We start from the raw sequence: 18,087 nt of genomic DNA, 5'->3' as shown, positions 1-18,087 counted from the left end.
AATCATGCCCTCTAGTTCTCCCCCCGTCGTTTAATGGGAAAAGGTGCTTAATGGAGGAATTTTTGTCACCAGTCAGCGCTTGATGTACCAATATAACATCTCCTCTTTTACGTCTGTCGGAAAGCAGGGGAAGGTTCATTAAGGAAATTCTTTCAGAATACTCGGGGCGATTTCTACCGAAAGGGATACGAGTCGCTCGTCGTTGCACAGATTCCAACAAGTCCATGTCACGTTTTAAATTAGGAGCCCATACTCCATGACCGAACTCCAGAACTGGCCTAACATATGACTTAATAAGCTTAGCAGTTACAGCCAAGGTAGTCTTAGTAAACGTTTTGCTCAAAAGATAGACAATTTTATTCGCCCTCTTGACCACATATGAGGTATGTTCCGACCATGACAAATTTGATGTTACCAGAACTCCCAAATCCAAACATGAACTCGACTTAAGCAGTTCCACACCACCCAAATAATACCCATGACACGGGTTTTTGTCGCCGATATGAAGAACCGTGCATTTCCCAATGTTAAGTGGAAGCTGCCAATCGCTTGCCCATTTACTGATGTTAGAGATGTCGTTGGAAAGCATTTGGTAATTTACACTATCATTATATATCTTCATATCATCAGCATACATGACCCATGACGATCTTACATTGTATTTGACATCGGCCGTGTAAACTATAAACAATAACGGACCGAGCACGGACCCCTGTGGAACCCCACTTATTACCTTTTCCGATGCGCTAAGCACGCCACCAACTTTAACCTTAAAAGTACGATCACTAAGAAAGGCGTCAAGCCAATAAAAAAGACTGCCCCGGATACCGATATGTTGCAATTTAAATAAAAGAAGCTTTCTTGGCACCCGATCGAAAGCCTTGGCACAATCGAAATATACAACATCAAGAGATCTGCCTAAATCTAACAGTTTGGTCCAGTCAGAAAGACAACATAGTAGATTGGAGGTGATGGACTTTCCTGGCATAAAACCATGCTGATTATCAGGTATGACATGATGCTTCACTAAGAATTTTATGGTAGTATCATAAATAATCGACTCCATAATTTTAACCACTAACGACGTCAAACTTACAGGCCTATAGTTACCTGGATCAAATTTATCTCCTTTTTTAAAGATGGGACAGATAATTGCCGTCCTCCAATCCGAAGGCAAAACCCCCGAGTCAAACGATTGCCCAAATAGCATGCTAAGAGGTCTGCACAGAATATCAGCACAAGTCTTTAATACACTGGCTGTGATTCTGTCGGGGCCGGGAGACTTTGTTTTGTCTAACCCACGTAATTTTTCCAAAACCAGCTCCTCAGAAAATTCTATGTCAGTAAAACCTGTAGTATTTCGGGGAAAATCTAGTTTCGGTGTACCAGCCACCGATTCCCTTGTAAAAACCTTGGAGAAAAACTCAGCAAAAATATTGGCACAGTCAGTATGGTCCCTTACGATATTTCCGTCTACATTCCTAACTTGAGGTATCTTGACCGGTCCTCCCAATGCAGTGCGAACGTGCTTATAAAAACTCTTAGGATTGTTAGAATTCGCAATCTTCAGTTCGTACCTAATCCGCTCCTCCTTAATAATTGTAGACAGCTTGTTCGAAAAAGCTCTGTGGGCTACGTAGTCTGTTTGCTCCCCTGTTCTTTTAAAAGTCTTCCACAATGCTCGCTTACGCTTAACCATTTTCAATATATTGGCATTTATCCAGGGTTTCGAAGAAGACCTTTTGACTTTAATAACGGACGAACACTCATTGACAGTATTGAGTAATAGATTTTTTAATGTACTCCAGTTGTTCTCGACGTTCGCGTCGCAAAGTGTCGTTGGCCAATTTATTTTCTCGAGACGTATGTATACCTTCTCATAGTTCGTAACTATTTTATTGAAAGTTATAGTTCGTTGAGCAGGCACAAAACAGATCTGCAGATCTACCTTGAGGGAAACATGGTCTGACTTACCCACTGGGTCAAGATATTGCACATTTGTTAGTGAGGAGTCCTCTGTTGTTAAAATCAGATCAAGAACTGACGGTTGCTGGTTGGCTCTAAATCTAGTTGGTTGCGTTATTAACTGGCGCATATGGTTATTGGTTAAAAAATCAACCATCAGTTGAGAGGATGGGCTTCGACAGTGTCCCGAGTTCCGGGACCAAGAAATGTCAGGCATATTAAAATCCCCAAATACGAACACCTTGTCGTGCCTAGTCGTTAATTCCCCTAACACGTCCAATAAAGTACAGTCATCATTAATGTTAGACGATGGAGGTCTGTATACACACCCCAGGATAAAATTCCACGACTGATTATGTACCTGCAGAAAGAGCGACTCTATACCCGGTGTGTTGGTAACTATGGGGATGACTTCGTTATCGGACAGTAACTCATTGGAAACGTAAATACACACACCTCCTCCTTTCTTATGATTTCGATCATTCCTGTAAATGGTATAATTCATCAGTAGATTTTCTTTTGCCAGAACCTTCCCCAGGGCCAACTGTTTCTTTGTTGCTTTCTGGTGTCGGCGAAACGTTACTAGTGCAATCATTAGCAAAATGTCCCGCCTGTCTACATTTGTAGCAAACATCGTCATAACTCATATATATTCTATAGTTAGTTTCCTCAAATTTCAAAACCATGGATGAAGGAAGGTCAATAGAGTTGTTTGGTTGAACAAATATCTGTCTTCTAAAACTTAGGACGTGGTTGTATTCTTCCTTATGGATTCCAGCCCTCAAAAATGACATTGGCGTCACCGTAACAAATCCTAAAGTTTTGACCAAATTCTGAATTACAGCCGGGTTTAGTAACCGTCGGACAGTAATTTCTTTTCCGCTAATTACAATAACACCATGCTCTGATACCGTTTTTTCTACTAAGTCTTTGCTACTCAAATATGTACATACATACGCGGCTATTAGAGATTCGTGAGGCAAACAATACATTTTTTGGTGTCACTATATTACCTATAGCTACAACATAATCATCAAGTTTCAAGCCTTCGATAGCGTTAAAAACTATCGCCTGCTCCTTAGTGGGGAATTGAGCTGAAGTGGAGGACGCCATATATGATGACAAAAGGTGCTATAAATTGTTACACCTCTCCTTTCAGGAACGCGCCCAAATGAGGCGAGTACCGCGAACTACCGCAGTCACTCGCCTCCGTATAAAGAAATGGTCAATGATAACTGAAAAAGTTGTGATAATATTCGCTACGAGATAAGCAAATACTCAACCAATAAATCAAATTATTCCCAGTAGGCTATAGAGTAACCAGACGTCTCATTACGTCCCACAAAATATGAGGATAACGTAACAAAACAGATCTGTGCCGTTTCCAAATTTAATGAATTGGAAAGAACTCACCAAACGTTAGGTTTAACACGGAGCCACCGAAAACACAGCACACACCTTGCAACCTTGCAATGTGTCAAGGTGTCAAGGATTCTCCACATTTTTTTTTCCAAACTTATTTCAGAATCTCCCTGTAGGTATATTAATATATTTCGAACACATTTAATCACAAATTTTAGACTGTATTTATAAAAAATTCAAAAAACGAAAAATTCCCTATTCATTTTTGCCTAGTTTACATGTTTTTCTTTTGGTTACATGTAACTGACCCTGAATTTGGTAATACCAAGCATGTTTCTTGTTTATGCTGTGATCATTTTTATTCCAAAAGTTAATTTTTTTCTCTCGATTGCCTCTTCTATCTTCATATTGAATGCCGAACTAAGGTATGATTATCTATTAGTCCGTCTGGTGTAGCCCCAAGAAATTAGAATTCTTCATCAATGAACATACCGCATTCTAAAATTTTGACTCCTAATTGTTTTTCCAACTGGCGCAACGCAGTTTGTTCGAAATGTTTTCGATGTTTTATGGAAGGAGTTTGAAGATTTTGATTGGAATATATTATATCACGTACCAAACTGACACAAGAACAAATGACGTGACCCATAATCTAACTTTTTAAAAGCCCAAATTCGCGGTAAAAAGATGTGTTCACAAGACAAAAGTTACTAAATGTAGTAACTTTAGTTTGTCATTACAAAAATGAATCTACTATAGATATTTATATAGCCTTCCCGCTGAAATGGAACAAATCAGCCCTGACAGTCTGCATTCGTGTCGGTGAGTGCCAAATGGTTGGCGGGGGGTAATTTCAGCATTTGCGTTGAATTTTATTGTTAATGTTTATTTGTTCTTGTTGTCTCAAAAAAATGGTTACGTAAGGTACCAATTTTTTCATTGATCGTTTACGTAGTAAGAAGGTCTAACAGAAAGAGAATAAAAGTGGGGGTTGTCATTAAAAAAAAAAATTGTGATGACGTCTTGACGTCATTGCGCAAAAATCAATGACGTCATTTAAACAAATTGCACATCACAGGATGGCATTTTTCGAAATAAAATCGACCTGTCCGAGCGATTTTCTTAAAAATATCACATAAGGCTATTATGATCAATGTACCTACAATGAATAAGATCATCTTTGTTTCTTGGTGTAGTAATGCTCAAGGCACAACTACCCCCAGAGTCAAACTTTTATTTTGAGTGTACATAACAGGCGGGCATTTGAAATTGTTAAACTAAACGCCAGGCGGCAGCACGTGGTAGAGACAATTTTACTGTTTGCAATGGTCTCGAAGTCCTATTATTTGGTGCAATTTAATTTTTTTTTGTCTATATTTTTTTTTGTTGCAAGATAAAACATTAAACTATGTCTCTCTAGTGTTGAAATTTGCATTTTTGGTTTATGTCCATCACAAATTTTAGGTCAAATATACAGAAAAATGTACAACTTCAAGACGTAAAACAACTTTCAAAATATATATTTTTTTTTAAACAACATTAGAGAGACAAAGATTTAAGTTTTATCTGTCTGAATATATCATATTTTGATTGCAATAATTAACACAAATGGCTATTTTAATGGGACTTCGAACGCATGTTTTACTGCACGAATGCCACAGTAGGGATTGGTCTTAAGAGCCGTTTTGATTTCCGGAAATTATTTCGACCTGTCGAGTTCTTTTTGCGTATTAATCACCACGAACGCCAGTGAGTGGTGATTACGCTAAAAGAACGAGACAGGGAGAAATAATAATTTCTGGAAATCAAAACGGCTCGAAATAGATTCAGCTAGAAAATCGCATAAATAAAATTATTTATAAGTGTGTATTGATGAATGAATGGCCGCGTGATATGATTTCCGAAAATCTCTCTAGAGTGATTTCCGGAAATCAGTGTGTTGTGTGATGTCCATGGTGATTTCCACTAAATCATCGTCTTATTGGTTGCTAAAGTAAAAATTACAAAATTTGATTGGTTATAATTTTATGAATGCGATTTTCATATACCGGGTGTAGAATTGGTTTACGAGACACAGGATTTTACATGTAAAAGTAAAGAGTTTCAATTATTGGCTCCCCTAATAATTTTAGGGCAAAATAGTTAAAATGAAAGTTGGAGAGAATTAAAATTGCTGTCTAATTTTAGTCTTACTTTTTTTCTAACATCTTGTGGTACTGAAAGAAAGGCAAGAAAAAAGTTGACACAAAACAGTAAAAAGTACTACTAAGCATGAAATTGTATTTATTTCTTTAAATGTTATTATGGAGGATATTTTTTAAGCAACTTCCAAGCAACATTTGCTTCAGGTTTTCCAGACCGATCAATTCCTGCCACAGAAACAATTGGAAGAATTTTAGAGAAGTTTGAGCATTTAATGGAAGATACCTTTTCATTCATCCTGTAGTCCTGTACGACTTCATTTGAAGGGCAAATTAAAAGACAATTAAATAATAGAGAAACCATCTGACAAATATGTACATTGTATTTTAAAAGTCAAATTTCATGGCTAGTGCTACTTTTTAGTATTTTTGTGTTAACTCTTTTCTTGCTTTTCTTTCAGTACCACAAGATGTTAGAAAAAACAAAGAGTGGAATTAGACAGTATTTTTAATTCTCTCTAACTTTCATTTTAACTATTTTGGCATAAAATTATTAGGGGAGCCAATAATTGAAACTCTTTATTTTTACATGTAAAATCCTATGTCTCGTAAACCAATTCTACACCCGGTATAATATACCAAGGGACAGATATATTGCCGGAAATTTTTTCGAGCAGTACTGACACACGAGTATTTGTAGCAAGAAAATTACACGAGGGCGCCAGCCCGAGGGTAATTTTGAGCGACAAACACGAGTGTTGGACTGCAAGAAAAAATTTCTGGCGATATATATCTGTCCCGAGGTATATTCGGAAGAGAATCGCCCGAAAAAGCTTTTCCCTGGGTAAATTATATCGGAAATTTTCCCTAGGGAAAATTTCCGCTTAATTAAATTGCGATTGGTTGCTATTCCAAAAATTCGGAGTTGTGATTTGTTAATATAAATCATGTGACATTTGAGGGGGATTCTCATATATAATATACCAAGGGACAGATATATTGCCGGAAATTTTTTCGAGCAGTCCTCACACACGAGTGTTTGTAGCAAGAAAATTACACGAGGGCGCCAGCCCGAGGGTAATTTTGAGCGACAAACACGAGTGTTGGACTGCAAGAAAAAATTTCCGGCGATAGATATCTGTCCCGAGGTATATTCGGAAGAGAATCGCCCGAAAATTGTTTTCCCTAGGTCAATTATATCGGAAATTTTCCCTAGGGAAAATTTCCGCTTAATTAAATTGTGATTGGTTGCTATTCAAATAATTCGGAGTTGTGATTTGTCAATATAAATCATGTGACATTTGAGGGCGATTCTCAGAATAACTTATTTCAAAATCATTTTCTTTAGATCTAATGTGTATTAGACTCATTTATTCAGTTTAAAAAAGCAAGCTCTAATAAATTCCCTTCGGTCATGAGGGCTTCGCCCGAATTCAGCCCAGCGTCGAGAATATCCTTTTGTGATCTGACTTTTTTATGAGTTTCATTTTAAACAATTTATCAAGTATTTCTACGCATTCATTATATACCTCAATTGAATCATTTCCAGCATTTTTTTACGCAATTAATAGATCAAGACGTTCTACCATTTCATTCGGATCTGAAAAAATACCGCTTCCTGATTGTTGTCTGCTACTATCCTTTTCATAGAAAGGAATTTTTCGAATATCTTCTAAAACACTTTTATATTTTTTCAACTGTGAATACACATATTGTAAATTATCAATTTTTTCTTGTTCTTGTGATTTCTTTGCGTTTGTAATGTGTGCATTTAATGATTTTAATTTAGTTGATATTTCGGGTATCGTTGTATCAATTTTTGCATTTCGATTTATAATGTCTAACAATAATAAATGTGAAGGTTTTTCAAATTTAAATTGTTTTTCAATAATATGAAAATTTAAATCTTTATTCGGATCTAAACTTATTGAGGTATGCGCATGCGAAGCACTAGTTCACTTTGTGGACGCTGAAGGTGGTAATAAATGATCCGATTCGCTTACATCATCGCCTTCTGCATTCTTTGAAACATTTTTGTCTTCGTCTTCGACTCCGGGATTTTTAAGTCCCCTCGTGAACCGTCTTTGACTTGTGCTCCGCACCCTTTGGTGAACTCTGGGCAGGCCTTGTTTTTGGATTCGCTTCGTTCATCATGAGCGAAGCGAATTCAGTAATATTATCAAGTTTGTCAGTTATAGGCTTCTGTAGTTTCTTAATTTCTTCCTTCGTTAAATGTTCTTTAAATTGTTTTAAATGGATCCTGTTTTTTATTATTTCACGATTTTTTAAAATAGCGTCAATTATTTCAGTTTTACTATCAGCGTCATTTATATATTATGAAAGACCGAAGTCTGATCCACCTGACTAAACGTCACAGACAATTAAACTATAGTAGAGGTATTTTCATATTTGATGGCGGAAACAAAAGACTGAGAAATATCACAAAAATGTATTGTCAGTGTCAAATTTCTCATAAACGCCGTAAAAAGGAATGTCTAGGTAAATTTAAATTTTCGCTAAATAGATTGAAAAAACAAATTCGAAGGAAACCAATTTTTGTCAGTGCTTCAAAAAGAAAAGTTATTCTCATATAATCAAACGTATTACAAATTATTTCTCTAGTTTGACGATGAATAACTTTCTTATTGCCAATTTGCTGCATTTCTGTCGAAATCACGAACGTCTTTGAGAAATTTGACACTGACAATACAAATTTGTGACATTTCTCAGTCTTTTGTTTTTCAAATATGAAAATATCTCTAAGACTGTCAAGTGGGATTACATTTTCGGGGACGCACTCAAGTCGCGCTGCCCGAGCGTTAGGCCTAAGGTACTATATCTTTAGAAGGTAGCGCCATTCCGCTCCACAATTTTTCGCCTCGAAATTAAAAGAGAGGACATTATCGATAAATCCCGTGACTGTGACAAAGATAGAAGTATACACAATTTTAAGAGATGTTTGTATCCTATCAAACAGATTAACTTAACATTGCTCGAAATTAAAAGAGAGGGAGATATATCTCCGTTGGCGATACCTTTGTGATATAGTACCTTAGTTAGGCCAAACTAATGTATAACAAGTTGCATATCTGGCTAGTTTCTGTATACCTAGTTGCCTATTTTTTTTCAATTTAATTTAAATTGATACTTATTTAAAAAAAATAAAAACGACTAATTAAGTATTGAACATTTTAATACAAATTCTAACATATACAACAAATTAGTAGTTTATTAAACGAGTTTGTGTGTAAATTGGGATTTTTTGGGCATGAGTGGGCTAGTTTAAAAGGCGAGTGAAACTGAATTGAAGGGTAGATCTAGTTCAATAATTTGATTTTGCGTTAGCTTTTAAAATTTCTGGAGATAACTTTAGAATCGTGCAAAAGATTTTTTAATTTTGAAATTGTTTTTCGCTGATATCGGTCCACATAATAAATGTTTCTACCTTTTGAAGTAAGACTACTAACTTCCTTGCATTCAAGTACATACTTGCAACACACTAGAAGATTTTGTTGGGTGTCTATTTTGGGCCTTGGGCATAACAGGAAGGATTAGATTCTCTACAGTGGGATTTTCAGTAATCGTAGAATTTTCAATTTGTTCAGCTGGTCTAACATTGTTTATTGAAGTTTGTTTGTCTCCACGAAGAAAAATCGACGGCAGGGCGTATTTATGGAATGTTGCTTTTTGAGTATAGAAATTTTTGCTAAAATGTTTCTCGCAAGTAAAGGCATTATCTGTTTTGAAGGGTGGTGCAACATTTATCTAAAGCTTCTATCCGTCGTTTCCTTTGTTCTTCTAATTTTGGAAATTTAAAATCGCCGATCTTGTTGTTTACAAAGCATTTATGTTTAATTTTTCCCATATCCCAATAAATAAAATAAAAATTTGCTATCTGAAAAACCATATTTCGTAGTTTTTCAAAAAGAAAAAGATAACTTACCAAATAAAAAGATAACAAAAAATTATCTCAAGATACTGGTTTGGAGTAATTTATTTTGTAGAACAATTTATAAAATTTATTGACTAAACCTTGACAGAAATTCGAAAATTCAAAATTACTGATGACTAGGGCCCGGATTTTAGGCAATTAAAAAGTCGGAAATAGGTGCCTAAAATAGTCCCTTAAACTACTGCAAATAGTCCCTTAAAAACTGAAAATAAGCCATACTAGGTCCTTAAAGTTGTGGTTAATTAAATTAAAAAATGTGTTTTTAAAGTTTTAAGTAGGTACACACAACAAGATATTTACTAATTATTTTTTATTAATTAATATACAATACTACAAGTTTGTTAGTTATTTACATTGTTACGTATTTACATTGCATACAAGATATTGCTCTAAATTTTCTACTTTAAAACATTGTCGGTTATCCACCAAAATGGACTTATATTTTGAAAAACTTCTTTCTACCACGCAAGAGGTAATGGGCGCAAATTTGTAATAAATTTCTTCCATTTTGGTGTCATGTTCCGGCACATCTTCACCTCTAAAAATTCTTGCCAATTCTAGAAGAAATTTGTATCCAGGATTTTTTTCAGTAACATCTTCAAGTTTTTTTAATGCTACTGCTGCTACAGGGCCTGGAGATTTTTTTAGGGAGGTAAATACGTTTTCAACAATTTTGATTGAATCGGTTAAAGGTAACCCATTTTTTTCCAATTGAGTAATACTTTCGCAGATTATTTTTAAATTACTGCGAACATAAATTAATTGGTTTTTTATTCCGGGTTTCTTCATTATAGACTGTGCTTTTTGAATAGCAACAGCAGAACTTCCATCAAAGGACATGACAACCTGTGAGTAGTTAAAAACAGTTTAACAATCAATTAATTTGCTTATCTTTTATATACTTACTTCTTTAATGGAATCAAAGTGTTCGCTGTAAAACATAGCAGCCTGAAGCCATGTTCCCCATCGTGTTAAAATTGGCTGTGGAGGCAGTGGCATTTCTTTTAGTTTTTCTTTGTACATTTCAACTCTCAAAGGTGCCTTAACGAAAATTTTTTTCACGTTCGAAATTAAGTTATCCACATCTTCATATTGATAGCGAATTTTTTCAGCCACTAGATTTAAAGCATGCGCTAAGCATGTGACATGCACAATTTTTGGATAAAACACCTTAAGGTGTCTACCAGATTTTATCATATATGGTGCTCCATCCGTTACAAACAAAAGAAACTTTTCAGCAACAACTCTGGTACTCCACAAGATTTCTACGCATAGAAATTTTAAATCAAAATAAATTTAAAAAAGTGAAAAACCCTTACCTAAAGATTGATTTACGAATCTAGCTATTGTCTCATGATTTGTTCTTTCTAATTGTTTAGACGCCAAAAGATAAGATTTTCCAGGTTCATCTTCTGAAAGTTTCCCAACCAGACAATTCGCCACATATCGCCCAAGTGCATCTGTTGTTTCGTCAACTGAAACCCATATGTTAAAAGGATCCAGCTCATTCCGAATGCGGTCAATAGTCTAAAAGTGAAAATAATTTTAAATTAAATATTAAAAGATAGTATGTTCATACATCTTTGTAGCATTTTGGTAAATAATTTTTCCGTAAAGTAGACTCATCCGGAATTTTTCTACCACAATATTTTGTCAGAAAATTCTGAAACGCAGGATTTTGTAGTTTGTGCCATGGTATATTGGCAGCTAAAAAGACGTTACAAAGTTCCATATTGAATGTACTATTTGCCGATTCCTCCAAGTTCTGTGTCAGCAACGTTTGCCGAAGCGGTGTCATAATGTTCTCTTTATGGATGGCCGTTTGCTCATGCTGTTGCAAGTGACATTTTTTTTCGCATATAAACTACAAAAAATAAAATTTTCAAATAAGTAAAAAATATAAAATGACATATTTTTAATTATGCTTAACTTACCAGTTTACCACAAGCTTTACAAAACATTTCTCGGGTTGATTTTATTTCATATAAATCTTTCTTGCTTGTCCACTGTAATATTTTTTCGCGTAAACTAATTTTTTGTTTCGGCATTATGTTCACTTTAAACAGGTTCACAAGAAACACGACCACTGCACGGAGATAAAGTAAACGAGAAATGACAAATTTGTAATGCTTATATTTACGTCTCCCACCAAATTTCAGAGGAGATGGTTAATTTTATATTTCTTAAATTTTTAGAAAATGACACCCTTAAGGTTTCTCTTATTGTTTCACTTCGGGATTTTAATTTTCGTTTTTATGGCAAGGACCATTTTATAAACGTTAAAGCTTCTAACAATACCTAAGTATCAGAAAACATTAGACCGCGTATACCTGCACCCCTTCGAACAGAGGCAAACAGATAAACTCTGTAATTTATGCCAGTCCAGTCTAATGGTTTGTGGTACTTAGGTATTGTCGGAGTATTTACCGCTGACATCATGGTCCCAACCGTAAAAGCGAAAAAGTAATTCCTGTATTGTACTGCACTTTGTACATTTCAGTAATTACATCTCCTTAAATTTTAAAATCATAAAGCATTGTAAATTTTATTGAGGTACCACTTTTACATTTTCAATACCGTAAACTTCCCAGAATTCGAAAATTGGGAAAAAACCGCAAAAATGAAATTGATTTTTGGTCATTTTAGGCATGTTCAGGCAGTTAAAAGGTAAAATAGGTATTTAAAGGGCATTTTAGGCCGAATAGGCAGAATCAAATATGGCTCTAATTACTCTAATTAAGCCAGAAATCATTTATAGACAAGTTTCATACATGTGCCTTAAAAAATAAAAATAGTCCATTTTGCCTAAAATCCGGGCCCTACTGATGACATTATTAATTAATATTCAAATCAACCTTTTTTTAAACGGAAATTCCCGATCGGATTAACGAGTAAATTCCGCAATTTAGTTTGGCCTAACGCTAGAGCAGCGCTAGTGTTGTCAGTGTCTCCCATGTTTTATACGGGTTTTGAAAGTCTTAATTCTGTTGATGGTCTGTGCTAAACGTCACAGACAATTAAACTATTGATGGTCTGTGCTAAACGTAAGGCCCACAGACCAATAACGTATGCAACTAATTATACATTCGATTGCAATAATTGAGGAATATGCAACTTATTATACATCTATTCGGCCCTACGTTAGCGCGTCGCTAGTATTGCGCGTCGCTGAAATTCGAATAGATCTAGACACTCTTACTATGTTTAATTGTCTGTGGTAAGGCCCTTCAAATTTTTTTTTGAATTTTTGGATTGGTTTTGAATTTTGATTTTACTTAATTAATTAATTTTTTAATTAATTATGTAATTCGAATACGAAAGATTTTGCACGCTATCAGGCTTCGAACACGCTGTGAAAGCATGTGCACATGTTTAGAGCGCGATGTTTAAGTTCTGATTCTGATGATGATGATGACGACCCCCAGGAATAAGAGGAAAATTCTCAAGAGGAATTCCCGAATTCATAAACTCTGATGAATTCAGCTCGTCTATACCGATCGATCCAGATCATTTGGATCCGTCTACGTTACAAAGAGATCAAAAAGAGTAAAACAGTAAACATCTACTGCATCGTGGACTATGCCCACCAGGGACACTACGTACAAAAAAAACGCAGCCTATTGCTCTACCTCTGTGGTGGTGTGGAAAAGAATAAAAAGTACAAAAATAAAAGAAATTCTCGATTTTTACACGCTGTAACTACGAAACTATTGATCTGACAAAAAAACATAAAAAACAAAAAATGTAGAGAATTGTACGCTCTACAATTTCTATAATAACTTAGATAGACATATCTCGCACAGATAATGAAATAATAGCAGAAATGAGATTTTCCACCCCTATTCTCGAGTATGGAGGGGCGAGCGACAACCCCCCAAGGTCGCAAACTCGGCAATATTAATAATATGCCTAATAGAAAATACCTGCCAAGTATAAACTTTTCTGTACCTTTTGCAAGGTGGAGCCATTTTTATGTCTCTATTGACTGGACTAAACGTGGTTTAGCGATAAGCGTCCACAAAGTGGACTAGTGGTTCGCATGCGAATGCGGTTTGCATTATTTACGGTATTTGTGTTAAATAAATGAATATATCTTTACCTATTCATTTTATTAAAGCCGTTGAAAAAGAACATTATAACATTAATAAATTAGCGCCAAAATGGCCTTTTATATTAATAATTATAGGACGAAGCGGTTCTGGTAAAACAAATACTGTTGTCAACCTTTTAAAATATTTATTTTTTGATACTTTTTATTTGTATGCGAAAGATTTAGAAGAACCTTATTATGAGTTATTACAAAATGTATTTGATGATGAAAAAATTCGGCCTAAAGAACCTCATGAGCAAAGCGAAATTCAAAATACGCGTAATGCGCATGAAGGTCAAAAATCGATAATTGAATCGTACTTTTCATCAGATATAGAAGACATAGTCGATGTAGACGAACTAGATAGATATAAACAAAACTTGATTGTTGTTGATGATTTCGTAACGGAAAAAGATCAAAAGAAACTGATAGATTTAGCTATACGCGGAAGAAAAATGAATGCTTCAATGATTTATATAACGCAGGATTGGTATAGAGTACCAAAATCAATTCGTTTACAATGTAATTATCTTTCAATATTTCCATCCTGTGATGGTAATGATATAAGTTTAATATTTAGAGAAAAGGGATTGGATAAGAAACTCAGGAAATATTATGAAAATAACATTAAAAATTTTGATTGCTAAACTATTGATTTCAAAACTCCTGAAATGAAATATAGAAAGAATTTTACACCCATAAATGACATCTGAATACGTTCTTAGAAAAAATAGAAAAAAAGGAGGTAAATCAACAAGAGGACCACCTGGTATAGGATTTAATCTAACAGAAAATGGCGATTATGATATCGCAGGACACAAATTAGTTAATGCAAAACAACCAGAAAGTCCTGGCGATGCTGTTAATTTACAATATTTAGCGTCAGCGTCCACAAAGTGGATTAGTGCTTTGCATGCTGCTATGGATAAAGATAATATGATTAAAAAAGATGATTCAGAAAGCGTTTTAAAAATCGTTAAACCGGAACTCAGTAACATGATCAAAAAAGATGATTCAGAAAGCGTTTTAAAAATTGTTAAACCGGAACTCAGTAATATGATTAAAAAAGATTCCCTGAATCTAACCGCTACAAAAAGATATATCGATATTGGTAATAGAAGATTAGTTAAAACTGCACTGTTGTATGATTTTTAAAAATGCATTAGCTACTTCTAATCCTGATTTAGTTTTTAAAGGTTCTACCCATACAAATTTAGAAAAGGTGTCTTCAGCAACTACAATATAGATAAATCCCTTGTTGATCTTTTTAAATTTATTAAAATCATTCGTTGACTTTAGGGTTTTTGTTCTTAAAGTATAGCTTGACAATTTCTACAAGTTGATATTCTTCTCCAGCGTTTGATCAAGACGAACAAATACCTGAAATCAATGAATTTCTATTTTGGCAAACGCCAGATGATCTTGATGATGATGATGATGACCCTGAGGAACAAGAGGAAACTTCTCAAGAGGAATTCCCGAATTCATAAACTCTGATGAATTCAGCTCATCTATACTGTTCGATCCAGATCATTTGGGTCCGTCTACGTTACAAAGAGATCAAAAAGAGTAAAACAGTAAACTTCTACTGCATCGTGGACTATGCCCACTGGGGACACCACGTCAAAAAAAAACGCACCCTATTGCTCTACCTCTGTGGTGGTGTGGAAAAGAATAAAAAGTACAAAAATAAAAGAAATTCTCGATTTCTACACGCTGTAACTACGAAACGATCGATCTGACAAAAAAACAGAAACAACAAAAAATGTAGATAATTGCATGCTCTACATAGAAGATACCTGCCAAGTATGAACTTTTCTGTACCTTTTGCAAGGTCCCTATTGATTGGACTAGTATGCAAAATACGTTGTTGACGTATATGTATTTGGAACTTCTTCTTTGTAAATAAAGTCATAACAATCTTCCATCCTGCGATAAATAAGTATTTAATGCTTACATCTAAAATTCAAATCTGAACATTAGTGCCTACCCATATAATTAAAACGAAACGAAAACAGGAAAACAGCAACTGTCAGACAGTACAGAGACAATTTTAGACCTCTAAACTCATGTAAGCAAGACTTGAGTCTGCCTAACCCCTCACTTGGGCTTGAGTCAAACTTGAGTCCTCATCAATACTCAAGTTTTGTTTATAAGACACAAATCGGAACTCAAGTCTGTCTCAAGATTGAGTCTAACTTAAGTTTGGACTATAAATACGGGCCTTAGTCATTTTTCTATTTTCTATGCACTTTTTTTCAACAAAAACCACAGATTCAGTTGTTACGTCTGGCTCAAATTTTTAAGAAATCATAAAAATCAGGGTAGTTTTCGTTATTTTTGGCATATAAATCTGGCTCACATTTTTAAAAAGGTCATAAAAAATAGGGTAGTTTCCATAAAAAATTGATGTTTCAATAGATAAAATAAGCCTAAAAACAAGTCATTTTCTCAATTTTTGTGTTTTTGAACCGACTTCAATGGGCTGTTTTTCCAAACTCAACAAACTTCAACGACAAAACTTGAAAATCGACTCATTTTCCTAAAAAAATTGACGATTTGGGAAAATCTGAGTTAGAACTTAGGGTTAAAATCAGGGTAAAAAGTCAAATTCAATGTTGTTTTTTGATGTTTTGGTAGAAATACGGGTTTTTGTTGAAAAAAATGCATAGAACATAGAAAAATGACCAAGAAAACTAGACATAATAATCTGAGTTAAAAAGTTACATACTATATACTACTTTTTCTGGCTAGACAGCCTCAGGGCATCTTCCTAGATCGTGTCCCACCATTCAAACCCTGTGCAAATGCCTTTTTTTTCTCTCTTGTTGTGTTCAAGGTCGCGCCAAGTCTTAGTATAACTAAAGGGTAAGGAAAATTTTCATTTGCACAAGGTTTGACTGGTGGGAAACGATGTCCTCCTACAACGTCCTGAGGCTGTCTAGCCAGAAAAAACGCGAAAATTCCAGAAGTAGTTAAAGTGAACAATTACCTTAGAGCTTAGATAATATTGCAGACGAAATGGAAATGGAATTCACCGTCAACACAGGCTCGAGTGACGAATCAGATGATCTTGAGTGGGAATTAGAAACAGGAGATGTTTCGACCGCGAACGATGTCCTTACTGATTACGTAGGTAATTCAACTTGATGGTGTATTTTTCCACTGAATAAGTTGTGGATTATTATCTTCGACCACTTCTAATGAATGCAAGTTTTCACTGCATTTGTAACAAAGGATTAGGTTGTTGTTTAGTTTATTATGTATTCCAAAAGAAAATTTAAGTCCTTTTTTATGTTCTTGTTTTATTTTCAAGTAAACGTAAGATTCATCGAATGTTGTTCTTGTTCTTAATTGAATTTGTAGACAATAATTTATAATAAAATGCCAAAAAACAAATAACATTGAAATTTTCTTCGTTTTTAAAATTACCCCTCTACTATAGGCAACCAATTTTACACAATTCTAAAAATTGTATTGTGTAAATGGGGCGGCCGATGCTGATGCCACTTACTTCGTTCTTAAAAAAACACACTATAGTAGTGAAAAAAATAATATATACACCACGCTAGAGAAGACAATTTTAAGCCTCGCTTCTTTATTGCCCTCGAAGCTTCGTTTCTAGGGGAATGAACTACCTCGGCTTAAAAAAATGTCTTCTCTACCTTGGTGTATAATTACAATTATTGCCTTGATCATACGTTATTTTGATAGGGATTCATTGGTGGCAATTTAAAAAATTGTTCTGTCTTAGTGGAGTAACGTTAGATTTTTATTTCGGAATCGGTAGCAAGAGCTCGGATTTGAACGAGATTTTTTTTATGTGTTATAAATAAAATAAAATATATTAAAACCTTTACAGGTTAAAAATTACCGCTCATTGTTTATTTAATTAATTTATTGATTATTTATAATAACTGAAATTTTCTAGTTAGAAATCGTTATTTTCGCAAGAAAAATACTACAGGACAATGTATGATTACTATTTTCTACTTATTATTATTCTACCCATTGTAGAATGACCTTGGAAAGAGTATCTTGTTATATTGAAACTTGTTTGGAATGAATTGAGGGGTTTTCACCAAAAACAACCAATGTCAAAGTGAATAATATCAAAAACAACCAATGTCACGTTATCTTGGCAGTTTTTGTTTAATATAATATTATATTGTTTAACAATAATATTCTGCAAATATAAATCTGGCTGCAGAGGAAGTTGTGGATGTAGGAAAACAGGACTTTTCTGCACGCAAGGTTGTGGGAACTGTATACCGGGTGAGTCAAGTTTTACCGCCCGAGCGAAAACATTTAAAATTCTCAAAAAATTTAGGAATGATTGTGTCTCGCTGTAGAATATTCTGTAAAAATTTCAAATTCTTTAATGAAACAGGTACATAAATATTTCGTTTTAATTCAATAACCGCTACATAAATTTACATAATTTTTCACTGAGAGTCCTTTCAAAGATTAAGGAAAAATTTGCTATCATTGAAATCATGAAGACATCACCGGTAATAGGGAAACGTGTAGCAATAATTACCCACCAACTATTTCAGATGAAAATGAGATAGAAGAGG

The 18,087-nt window shown here is 34.6% G+C and overlaps 3 protein-coding genes across 3 annotated transcripts in view; 1 reads left to right on the top strand and 2 right to left on the bottom strand.

The window, feature by feature from the left end:
* Positions 1-18,087, bottom strand: part of Ptr (Patched-related) — a 185,716-nt gene that overhangs the window by 36,230 nt on the left and 131,399 nt on the right. The gene's annotated exons all lie outside the window — the stretch shown is intronic.
* The window catches only part of Pkcdelta (Protein kinase C delta), a 111,446-nt gene that overhangs the window by 35,565 nt on the left and 57,794 nt on the right, over positions 1-18,087 (top strand). The window lies entirely within an intron of this gene.
* On the bottom strand, positions 9,263-12,250 carry LOC138127092 (uncharacterized). The gene is made up of 5 exons (XM_069042949.1): positions 11,355-12,250; positions 11,000-11,284; positions 10,740-10,947; positions 10,327-10,685; positions 9,263-10,266 (listed from the first exon to the last, which is right to left on the bottom strand). Exons 1-5 carry the CDS (start codon positions 11,466-11,468, stop codon positions 9,778-9,780), a joined length of 1,455 nt encoding a protein of 484 aa, XP_068899050.1. The 5' UTR covers positions 11,469-12,250; the 3' UTR covers positions 9,263-9,777.

Source organism: Tenebrio molitor, chromosome 3 (genome assembly GCF_963966145.1).
Source record: "Tenebrio molitor chromosome 3, icTenMoli1.1, whole genome shotgun sequence".
NCBI classification, from domain to species: Eukaryota; Metazoa; Arthropoda; class Insecta; order Coleoptera; family Tenebrionidae; genus Tenebrio; species Tenebrio molitor.
This window is presented reverse-complemented; position numbering and strand designations above follow the sequence as displayed.

Bases quoted from the DNA above. Each gene is read 5' to 3' on its own strand.
- LOC138127092 (XM_069042949.1), bottom strand. From the start codon at position 11,468: ATGCCGAAACAAAAAATTAGTTTACGCGAAAAAATATTACAGTGGACA. The intron at 11,285-11,354 runs GTAAGTTAAGCA...TATTTTTTGTAG, and splicing joins GTAAAGCTTGTGGTAAACTG to TTTATATGCGAAAAAAAATG. The intron at 10,686-10,739 runs GTAAGGGTTTTT...TTCTATGCGTAG, and splicing joins ATTCGTAAATCAATCTTTAG to AAATCTTGTGGAGTACCAGA.